Source organism: Papio anubis, chromosome 18 (genome assembly GCF_008728515.1).
Source record: "Papio anubis isolate 15944 chromosome 18, Panubis1.0, whole genome shotgun sequence".
NCBI lineage: Eukaryota > Metazoa > Chordata > Mammalia > Primates > Cercopithecidae > Papio > Papio anubis.
Genome location: NC_044993.1, coordinates 52175169 through 52186755, shown reverse-complemented (window position 1 = coordinate 52186755; position 11587 = coordinate 52175169). Strand labels below are relative to the sequence as shown.

The 11587-nt window shown below is 48.9% G+C and overlaps 1 protein-coding gene across 2 annotated transcripts in view; it reads right to left on the bottom strand.

Annotated features, from left to right (window-relative positions):
* Positions 1 to 359: 359 nt before the first annotated feature.
* COG7 (component of oligomeric golgi complex 7) overlaps positions 360 to 11587 on the bottom strand; it is a 66329-nt gene continuing 55101 nt past the window's right edge. The window contains exons 14-17 of one of the 2 annotated variants that reach the window (XM_031658396.1): positions 10543 to 10653; positions 5378 to 5492; positions 4488 to 4631; positions 360 to 950 (exon numbers count right to left, since the gene is read on the bottom strand). In XM_031658396.1, the coding sequence (XP_031514256.1) occupies positions 784 to 950; positions 4488 to 4631; positions 5378 to 5492; positions 10543 to 10653 (537 nt within the window). In that variant the 3' untranslated portion in view covers positions 360 to 783. The remainder of the gene's footprint in view (positions 951 to 4487; positions 4632 to 5377; positions 5493 to 10542; positions 10654 to 11587) is intronic. The other variant, XM_031658397.1, reaches the window with a different exon arrangement.

The window sequence follows — 11587 nt, the reverse complement described above, 5'->3', positions numbered from 1 at the left end:
CAGCACGGCAGGCATGTGGGAAGCACTAAAAAATGCATTGAAGAAGGAAAAGGCTGGGTGCGCTGGCTCACACCTGTAATCCCAGCACTTTGGGAGGCTGAGGCAGGCGGATCACTTAAGGTCAGGAGTTTGAGACCAGCCTGGCCAACACAGCAAAACCCTGTCTCTACTAAAAATACAAAAATTAGCCGGGCGTGGTGGCGGGTGCCTGTAATCTCAGCTACTCGGGAGGCTGAAGGGAGAGAATCACTTGAGCCCAGGAGGCAGAGGCTGCAGTGAGCCGAGATCACACCACTGCACTCCAGTCTGGGTGAAAGAGTGAGGGTGGGGAAAAAAAAAGAAGGAAGGAAACAGTCTTCTTGCATTTCACAGTAGTTATTTATTCCATTTTCAAGATCTGATCCTTTAAAAAATTATCTAAAAAGTCTTCTCTGATAAATAATACATCTTTAATTTACAACTCCTTTTTGATTATACAAATGAACCATTTTTTTTTTTTTTTTTTTTGAGACGGAGTCTCACTCTATCATTAATTTTTGTATTTTTAGTAGAGATGGGGTTTCACCATGTTGGTCAGGCTGGTCTCGAACTCCTGACCTCGTGATCCGCCTGCCTTGGCCTCCCAAAGTGCTGGGATTACAGGTGTGAGCCACTGCGCATGGCTGAATTAAGTCTTTTTCAAGTAACTTTGCCCAAGATTGGGCAGAGTTTCTGAGCAAATCTGTGCTGGCGAGTCACAGAACAGCATCCCTGGCTCTCTTGGTGGTCGGGTGTGCAGTGGGGTCAGTAATTTACACTCCGCATGGTGGCCACGGTGGTGGCCAGGCGACGGGGCAGGCCTTTGCTGACCTGTCTATAGTCCTCAGGCCTGGTCTTCAGGAGTGTCACGATGTGCTGGAGGGTGCGGGACGGCTGCAGGCCCAGGGCGTCCATCACGTTGATCAGATAGTCTGTGGGGGCGGAGAGGAGAAAGACAGAGCTCCACAGACTCAGCACCAAGCACGAGAGAGCCCCACAAGGCCTCCGCTGAATACGAAACAGAGAAGCCGCCCTGCCAAGTCCCTAGATGCGGGGCGCCCACCCTGCCCTCAATAGGTAGTACCCTTTACTCGCCAGGTTCTTCCCACAGTGTCAGACTAGACTGTGAGCTTGGCTTGAGTCTAAGAACTCTAATAAAGAACTAACCAACATCACTCTCATCCATACCCGCACACACATATCCACACTCACATGCACACACACTCTCACATCCACACTCCCATGCACACACCCGCCTTCAGCACCAGTCTGAAGGACCAGCTGACCTCACCCAAAGCTCTGTTCTGGGGACTCCTGGGCTCCCAGCCCTGGACCCCAATGTACCCACCGACCACTTGGGAAACCCAGAGGGTCAGGAGACACACGAGCTTGTCTGAGCAGCTACCAAAGACCTCCCGTCAGAACCCCGAAGTGAAGACAAGGACAGTGTCCAGGGTGGGACCCTGGTATAATGCAGGTTTCCACATTTCCCAGACGACCCTGAGGCCCTGGGGATACAGCCAGATACAGATTTCTGAGCCTACCCCCAGACTAGGTCAACGAGCATCCCAAGAGAGGATTCTAGGGTTCTGTCATTCTACAAAGTGACCCCAGTGGTTCTTTTTTTTTCTTTTTTTTTGAGACGGAGTCTCGCTCTGTCGCCCAGGCTGGAGTGCAGTGGCCGGATCTCAGCTCACTGCAAGCTCCGCCTCCTGGGTTTACGCCATTCTCCTGCCTCAGCCTCCCGAGTAGTTGGGACTACAGGCGCCCGCCACCACGCCTGGCTAGTTTTTTGTATTTTTTTTTTTTTTAGTAGAGACAGGGTTTCACCATGTTAGCCAGGATGGTCTCGATCTCCTGACCTTGTGATCCGCCCGTCTCGGTCTCCCAAAGTGCTGGGATTACAGGCTTGAGCCACCGCGCCCAGCCGACCCCAGTGGTTCTAAACACCAGGCAAGCTTGGGCGACACTGTCAGCATGGGGGAGCAAACCAGGTGCAGCCAGGTGAGACCTCAGAGAAGCCCTTCCACCTCCCTGAGTCTCTGCTTCCATCTGTCCACACAGTTACCACCCATCAGGCAGCATGGATAGGGCATGAAGCGGGAAACGAACATGAGAGCACCCGATGTGTCACAGGTGATCAGTAGATCAACACTGCCTTTCCCTCCATCCTGGGCAGTGCAACCCAACCCAAGGGAAGCCTTGCAAAGCCTTCTCCAGCTCCTCCCAGTTCATGCTTGGAAAGACTAGAAGACAGCACCACCCAGTACACCCCTGGCTACTTTCTTGTTTTTTTTTTTTTTCTTTTGCGAGACGGAGTTTCACTCTTGTTGCCTAGGCTGGAGTGCAACAGCGCGATCTCAGCTCACTGCAACCTCCGCCTCCCGGGTTCAAGCAATTCTCCTGCCTCAGCCTCCCGAGTAGATGGGATTACAGTCACCCACCACCATGCCCAGCTAATTTTTTGTATTTTTAGTAGAGACAGGGTTTCGCCATATTGGCCAGGCTGGTCTCCAACTTCTGACCTGACGTGATTCACCTACCTCGGCCTCCCAAAGTGCTGGGATTCCAGGCGTGAGCCACTGAGCCTGGCCCCCCTGTCTACTTTCTGATCTTGGGTTCATGTCTTCTCCTTGACTACAGTGGAGCTCCAGGCAAGGCCTCAACCTTTCCTGTGTCTTTTTTTTTTTTTAATTTTTTTTTTAACATTTTGTAGAGACAGGGTCTCGCTATGTTGCCCAGGCTGGCCTCAAACTCCTAGGCTCAAGCAATCCTCCTGCCTCGGCCTCCCAAAGTGCTGGGTTTACAGGCACGAGCCATGGTGCCTGGCCCCCTGTGTTGTCTTTTTGAGGCCCAACTCAGGGCAGGGCAGGGCAGGAAGGAGGTGCCTACTCTGTCCTGGTTGACTCAGGAAGAGCTGCTTCCCAGCAAAGGTGCCGCCAGGCAGGTACCTACTCCTTTACAAGTTTATCCATAAAACCGTGAGCTTCACTTGACTGTCAGCCAAGAGCTGCAAACAGCGGGCCCACAGTCTCCTAGGACACTTTTCTTTGGCCTACAGTGTTTTTTGTTCTGTTTGTGCTCACGCTTAATTTGAATGTCTTTTGGGTGTGCATGCTTTGCCACAGACCTCACCAACTCTATCGCCTTACACCCTGTCAGTTTCATATACTAGCCTTACCTTCCCTGCCCCTAACCTCACATCCTTACAGTGTGAGCTCAGTAAGCATGGGAGCTGCCTAAAGCTCTGTTGTCTCTGTCCTAGAACTACGGCTGGCCCACAGATGCTGGAGCAATGCTGAATGAGTGAAGAAATGAATCTGCAGGGGGAGCTTAACAGGGAGGAATAACAAGAACAATTAAACTGAAGGGCAATCCCTAGATCTCACTCCACTCACTAGTTCCAGTTCTTCCCCTGCTGCTGCCTGTACTAACAGGGAACACCAACATGCAACTGAATTCTCTCATCTTTCTCTGATGGGAAGTAGCCAAAAGGCTGCCTATGCCTCTGGTAAGTGTGGAGAGCTGACTATGAAATGAGCAGGGGTCAGGAACTCAGGACAGCTGGATCCCAGGCCTGGCTCCATCACTAACAGCTCTGGGACCCGGAGAAAAGCACCTCCCTTCTAGTTCTTCTTCTGCAAAACAAGAGCCAGAAGCCGGTTGAGCCTGGCTCAGCCCTGTGGTCACTGAGGACAAAGCTCTGGCTGGGTCCCCAGGGAGCTGATCTTTCAGGCTTCTACCACCCACTCTCCTGACTGCCCCAAGAGCTGTGTTATGCTAAAGAGCAAGCAAGGCAATGGAATGGTATCAAGAGACTGGGGAGATTCCCTGCCACCTGCCAGCAGTAGCCCCACGCTCAGAGCACACCTGGGCAGTGAGGCCCTCCAGTGAAGAGGGCAGGCAGGAGCAGAGGGGACACGCCCACTGACTTGGGAGGCAGGATGCTATCTGGATGGAGACCACAGAGTGACCCTGGCCACGTAGCCTTGTTATGCAACTGCCCTGGGCCTCTGTTCCCTATCGGTATGATGGAGAAGAGAGCACCCACCTGATAGGGGAGTTTGGAATTTCATAAGATGATGGGTGCAAGTGTTTGGTCCAGCGCCAGGCATGCCTGGTATGCAGCAAGAGCTCATTAAACACGGGTTGGGAATTATGGTACAAATGGAGCAGGCCAGGTGAGGCCAGGCTGCAGGACTTGCTGAAGCTTATCTCATTGAAGCTCCCCTCAATGGTTCTCAAGTCCTCTTTGAAAACACAGATGTCTGAGCTTCAACCCGGCCTTGCTAAGTCAGAATCTCTGGGGCGGGGCCTGCAGAATCTGAATTTGCAACCAGCTTCAGAGCCAAATCCACAGCTGAAGCTAAGGGGAGACTTGGGATGAGATTCCTGGAGGGCAAAGGAGAAACTGACAGATGCAGTGGGCAAGAGTTGTCCCTGCCACCGCCTGTCCCCTGAGGACCCACCGATGTCGGTGGCCAGCTGCTTGGCAGAGTGCGGGCTCAGCTCGGGGATCTGCAGGATCGCATCGCAGTAGGTCTGCATCGTGGCTCTGGCGATCGAGCCCAGCCAGTTGTCAGCCATGTTGTCCAGCTCGGGCAATTCATCCCCTGAAAAGAAAAGGAGGTCACCAAGGAAAATGCAGAACCTGCTGGGTGACCTGGCCTGCAGTAGCTGCTTGAATGCACCAAAGTGCCAGGAAGCTTCCAGTCTCAATGGGAAACACAGGAAACCGAGAACAGTTACATCTTAGGGCCAGGTGCAGTAGCTCATGCCTGTAATCCCAGCACTTTGGGAGGCTGAGGTGGGCGGATCATTTGAGGTCAGAAGTTTGAGACCAGCCTGGCCAACATGGCGAAACCCCGTCTCTGCTAAAAATATAAAACTTAGCCAGGCGTGGTGGTGCGTGCCTGTAGTCCCAGCTACTCAGGAGACTGAGGCAGGAGAATTGCTTGAACCCGGGAGGCGGAGGTTGCAGTGAGTCGAGATCGTGCCACAACACTCCAGCCTGGGTGACACAGCAAGACTCTGTCTTAATAATAATAATAATAATAATAATAATGCAGAATATAAAGTTACACACAAAATACCATCTGCTTACAGAGCAGAGCCAGAGGGCACAAGCGAAAGTGGAAATACCAGTGTGTTCCACAGTGGGATGTGGTTATAGATTTTTTCAAGTTGTGATATTGTTATAGATGCAGCATCTGTACAAAAAGTACAAGTTAGAAGGTTTAAAAAAAAAAAAAACAGGGCTTGGTGACAAATGAGCCCAAGGATAAGGTGTCATCTGGGGTTTCTACCCTGGAAACTGACAACTTGACTTGTAACATCGCCAGAAACCATCCCCACTCACCCTGCTCAGGAGGAAATGGCAGCTTTCCAGCGTGCAATGCCAACTCTAAGGCAGAGTCCTCCTGAGTCACAAATGGCTCAAGATTCAGGGGGAGGGACATGATGTACTGCCCAATCTGAAACAAAAGAAAGTGCTATTAGCCTGACATTGATACATACGGGTTATTACTTTATGGGTACATTTGTGTAAAGGCAGAGAGACAAAATTGCTAGACCTCGGGTGATCCCAAGTCTGATCTTTCTAGTATGTGGTGATGCTTATTATGGCAGTACCCTAAAAAAGAATCACTGGTAGTTTGCATATAGATTATAGATTCATCCTTCTTTTTTTTTTTTTTTTTTTTGAGACAGAGTCTCGCTCTATCTCCCGGGCTGGAGTGCAGTGGCCGGATCTCAGCTCACTGCAAGCTGTGCCTCCCGGGTTCCCGCCATTCTCCTGCCTCAGCCACCCGAGTAGCTGGGACTACAGGCGCCGCCACCTCGCCCGGCTAGTTTTTTGTTTTTTTTTTTTTTGTATTTTTTAGTAGAGACAGGGTTTCACCACGTTCGCCAGGATGGTCTCGATCTCCTGACCTCGTGATCCACCCGTCTCGGCCTCCCAAAGTGCTGGGATTACAGGCTTGAGCCACCGTGCCCAGCCAGATTCGTCCTTCTTATAATGGCCCCAATATTTTTGAAATGCATTCAACACAATCTCTATCTCAAATGAACTAATGGATATCAAAATGCTTTGTAAAATTTGAAGCACTCTATAAATATATTATTACTGTTCATAGGTGAAAAACCAATAAGATACTAGTGTCAGAAAGTGTGAGGCCAAGCAAGAATTCAAATCCTGTCTTCTGAGGCCAGACGCAGTGGCTCATGCCTGTAATCCCAGCACCTTGGGAGGCTGAGGTGGATGGATCACCTGAGGTCAGGAGTTCAAGACCAGCCTGGCCAACATGGTGAAGCCTTGTCCTACTAAAAGTACAAAAATTAGCCGGGCATGGTGGCAGGCGCCTGTAATCCCAGCTACTCGGGAGACTGAGGCAGGAAAATCACTCGAACTCGGCAGGGGCAGAGGTTGCAGTGAGCTGAGATAATGCCATTGCACTGCAGCCTGGGCAAACTCTGTCTCAAAAAAAAAAAAAAGAGACTCTTTCTCAAAAAAAAAAAAAAAAATCCTGTCTTCTGGATTTGGATCTGATTCTCTCCCTCCTAGATAATTTAACCAGAAGAAGAAAGGAATTCTGTTTGGAAAAAAAGCCATTTATAACTATAAATTAATTTGAAGAAAAATCTATATTGTTTTCATAATATAAACTCTTGAAACTAAAGATAGACAAAATCCTGGCTGGTGGGGAATTGCAAAAGGTCATTTGCAATTGTCCTAAAAGACATTTAGGACATGCCCACAATTAGCAGTCTTGGTTATGTGTTTGTCAGATACCCATGTGATGCCAAGAGTGTATTTCAGACCACTATTTCCTCTTTCTATTATCATTCATTGTTTTTATCATTCATTCATTCGTTTCCTATTTCTATTATCATTCATTAAGGTTAAGTACACGTTTTGTTTCAAAATAAGGGGGCTGACTTTTCAGGTTTCAAAAAGATAATATATGTTTTTAAAAGGTCTTTGAGCCTGTTGTTGCTTTTTTTTTTTCCGGCTACATATTCATTCCATGACATTCCTGCCACTGATAATTAATTCTGTAAGCTAAAAGTCAGGGGACTATCGAAGCAAGATCTTCTCAGTCTGGCCTCACACATGCCTACGTAACAGCGGGCTCCTTTCAGGGTGTGGTGTCCAGAAGTTAACAGAGACTCAAAAATCTACCCAGCCCAGAGAACTACAGGATGATCATGCCCTTGTTTCCAAACATTCAATATGGTTTGGCTGTGTGAGTGTAAACATTCATGATTAGTTTGGTGTCCCTTTCTTTTTTTTTTTGAGACAGAGTTTTGCTCTTGTTGCCCAGGCTGCAGTGCAATGGTGCAATCTTGGCTCACTGCAACCTCTGCCTCCTGTGTTCAAGCAATTCTCCTGCCTCAGCCTCCCGAGTAGCTGGGATTACAAGTGCCTACCACCACACCTGGCTAAATTTTTTTGTATTTTCAGTAGAGACGGGGTTTCACCACGTTGGCCAGGCTGGTCTCCAACTCCTGACCTCAGGTGATCTGCCCGCCTCGGCCTCCCAAAGTGCTGGGATTACAGGCGTAAGCCACCGCGCCCGGCCTGGTGTCCCTTTGTAAGAGATACACAGATGGTAAAATAAATCATTTTTTTCTTTGATGTACTCAGTATAATCTTTCACCCAAAGTAAGCAAGTGGCCACTTACCTCACTAATAACAACTACTGTAAATTTCAGCCTGAAGTATTAACAAATTCATCATTTTTCCCCAAGGCTAGGGGAAGAGAAGGATGCTGATTTCTGGTGTTGGAATTTCTCCACACTATAATAATTCCTCTCAACAAGCCCTTCCTGAACACCTACTATATACAAAGACCCCAGACATACTCCTATATTTGGTATACCTTTCATCTGTAGCCATAAGCTTTCGGCTAAGTGCACAGACTCAGCTTTACCTTGCATATACATTGTTTTTAAATTTCAAAGCATTTTCTCCTATTTCATCTCTTTACAATGCTCACATGATTCTGTGTGGGTGAGGGCTTTCACCAATAAGGCAAAGTATCATTTAGGTGAAAAATTTCAACAATCTGACACCTCTAACTTCAATCAATTAGCCTTAGACTGTAAGGACTGCTGGGGTTCCTAGATAGATCTCACAGTGCAGGTTTCTCTCAGGGGTCTTGGCTCTATTCACTCTTTGGAAATCAACATGGAAAGGGCTGCTTATCATCCCACCTGTGGATATTTGTCTACTGTTCTCACATATGCAATTAATATTTCTTGACATTCTAGTTGGGTTAACTCAGTGACTTGCGAAAAATGAAAAGTTTTGAGGTCAGACAGACTTGGGTTGGAGTTCTGGCTCTACCACTGTGAGAACCTGAGCAACTTAATCTGTCAGGACCTTGGATCATCATTGCTGAAATGAGGATGATCTCATATTACTTCAAAAGGTTGTGGTGAGGGTAGAATTAATATGTGTGCTATGCACGTAAAGCAGCTGGTGTCCTAACAGAGCAGCCACTGGGTAAGTCGCTGCTTCCTCCCAGCCCTACTCCCACTGTGAAGGAGGGCTGCCACACCCGTCTCACAGACAGGATCTGGCTCAGCCACTAACCAACCTGGCACTGTCCTTGCACACAGTACATGTTCAATTAGGTGTTCCTTTCCTTTCCTGGGTTCAGGTCATCAGCCTCCGTACAACCCAGGAGGACAGCAGCAGGCAGGGAAGGGCCCAGGCCTGGAAACTCCTCCTAGCCCTCTTTCCCTTTCTAGACCCCAGTTTCTTCAACCTTAGAATCAACTTGGTAGCCTCTCAGGTCCCATCCAGCACCATCATTTTCTGAATCAATTTAGATTGCAAGCATACTATCTCCGTTCTAAAATCAGATCATTCAGCCAGGCACGGTGGCTCATGCCTATAAACTCAGCACTTTGGGAGGCCAAGGTGGGTGGATCACTTGAGGTCAGGAGTTTGAGACCAGCCTGGTCAACATGGTGAAACCCCGTCTCTACTAAAAATACAAAAATTAGCCAGGTGTGGTGGTGGGTGCCTGTAATCCCAGCTACTTGGAAGGCTGAGGCAGGAGAATCACTTGAATCCAGGAGGTGAAAGTTGCAGTAAGCCAAGATAGCGCCACTGCACTCCAGCCTGGGTGACAGAGCGAGACTCCATCTCAATAATAAATAAATAAATAAATAAATTAATTAATTAATTAAAAATAAAATCAGATTATTCCCATGGGTTGTAAAGACCAACCCACATCTTAACAGTTTAATCAGTAGAGGGTATCAGGTGCCCTGGGAAATAGAAGGGAAATGACTGTTGTTTTAGACTTGATATTGCCCCAAATGAACAGAGAGCAGAGAGCCAGCTGCCTCACTGCCTGCCAGTGGGACTGCCATGCACTTCTTGCAATTATACAACATGTACTTTTTTTTTTTTTTTCCTGAGGCAGGGGGTTGCTGTGTCGCCCAGGCTGGAGTGCAGTGGTGCAATCACAGCTCACTGCAGCCTTGACCTCCTGGGCTCAAGCGATCCTCCCACCTCAGCACCCCAAGTAGCTGGGACCACAGGACACACCACCATGCCTGGATAATTTTTTACTTTTTTGTAGAGGCGGGGTCTCCCTATGTTGCCCAGACTGGTTTCAAACTTTTGGGCTCAAGCAATTCTCTTGCCTCCACCTCCCAAAGTGCTGTGACTATAAGCATGAGCCACCAGGCCTAGCCTAATATTTATAATACTTTTAAATTCCTTTCTAATTAGTTCAGCAGAGTCACAACTTACACATAGGGGCTGGATTCTAAGGCAAGAGTGTAAGGCAGAAATCACCTTGAAAAATCCCAGAAATCTCCCATTGTGTGAGGTGAGTGTGGTTTGGCACATATTACTCCTCTATAGTGTTTCTTGTGTGCGCTGACATTTAAGAGCACCTGAGCTAGACTGCAGGAAGGAACGGAAAGAAAGGCCGTATGCAGGTGTCTGGGTGACTGTCAATTCCCAGGGGTGAATGGGGAGGGCAGCAAGGACTCCACGTGCCCCTACTCCCCTGCATGGTTTATTCTGTTCTCTTTTAATATTCAGTCTCTATAACTGCAATTCTTCCGAAGAGATTTGTTTGTTACTATGAAGTTAAACATGAAAGCACTCCGCACAGAGCCTGGCACATGGTAGGTGATCACTAAAAGCTGCCTGAATTTGAATTCACCACCACAAACACACACTACTCTTCTGAAAGCCACAGAGAAGAATGTGGCCACCTGCCTCTTGACTTCCCAAGTCAGGATTTCCTATTAGACTCTCAACTCCGGCACCCTTAGGTACTGGCCACATCTCATATAGGGAGATGGTGAAGGGGTGAGAATGTGCCGGGGTCTGGAATCGCCATGTGGCTCTGTTGCATCTTCTTAAAGTCCAGGATCTGGGTGCAGACTACCCTAAAGCACAGGCTATCCAAAAGGGTCAGATAACACCTATGAGGAAATGACTATCTATAAGGGCAAGAATCAAAAGACAAGGAAGGTCTGAAAGGCTTGGACTACCCTGGAGAAGCACACAGGAGCTCTTACGTTGCTGATGTACTCGAGAGGGGTGAGACTAAAGGCAGGCAGGTCATCCGTGAGGGTTTCTCCGATGCCAGCCGTGTTCCAGATCTAGGGGTGGAAGGAGAGGACACAATCAGTACCTAGCAGCCAGGCAGCCGTGAAGATGCCACCCAGAAATACACAAAGAAGAACGTGGCCTTCCCCAGAGGCACCGTCTTTGGTCAGAACTGACCGCTGGAGCCTCCACCACTCAGCAGGCAGGGGCTCCCCTTCTTTAAAGCTTCACCTGGAAGCCCGCCAAACAGAGGCAATGGTTTCTCTCTCTGCATTCCTGCAGGTCCATAAAACAGAACTGCCACACTGGCTGAACTGTGGGGTGGGAACTGATCCCTTTTATTTATCTCGCTGAGATTGTGACAGGAGAAAGTCGGATATTTTTGGTCCAAGTTTCTCTCCGTAGCGGGGCCACTGTGTAGAGAGGTGCTGGGTGCAGGCAGCCTCACTGCTTCATGGGTCCTTAGCACACTAAGGAGAACAGGGCTCCCTGAGGTCCCCCACAGAGGCCACGTGTCAATCCCTGATCTGGGAGGGAGGCCTAAGAAGCCTCTCTGGCTGCAGGAAGAGCCAAGCCTCATTGGCAATACTGCTTTACCTCAACGAAACTGCTGCTTTATTTCTCACCACCTTCTGGATCTGTTTCTCAACTGATCAGAACTCAGAGGGACGGGGATGGGATGGCACTTCCAAACCCCAACAGCTGCCCCTCTGGCCTCTCTGTGGTCCCCCTGTGTGAGGAGAACCTCGGCACCACCATGCGTTTCTTGCCATTTGGAGTGAACACGTCTTCCGTGTTGCTGTGGGAGTCTTGCCAGCAGTCTGTACGGAGTTGGGGAAAGGACCCGTGCACATGTGCTCACAGACTTCAGCGTGGCACACCTTCACACAGAAATCTCGCTTCTTACCTCCAACCTGAGCTACTCTAAAGCCAGCCTGGAACACAAGGCCCTTTCTGGCTGAACTCTGGGAGTGACTCCGGCGGTCA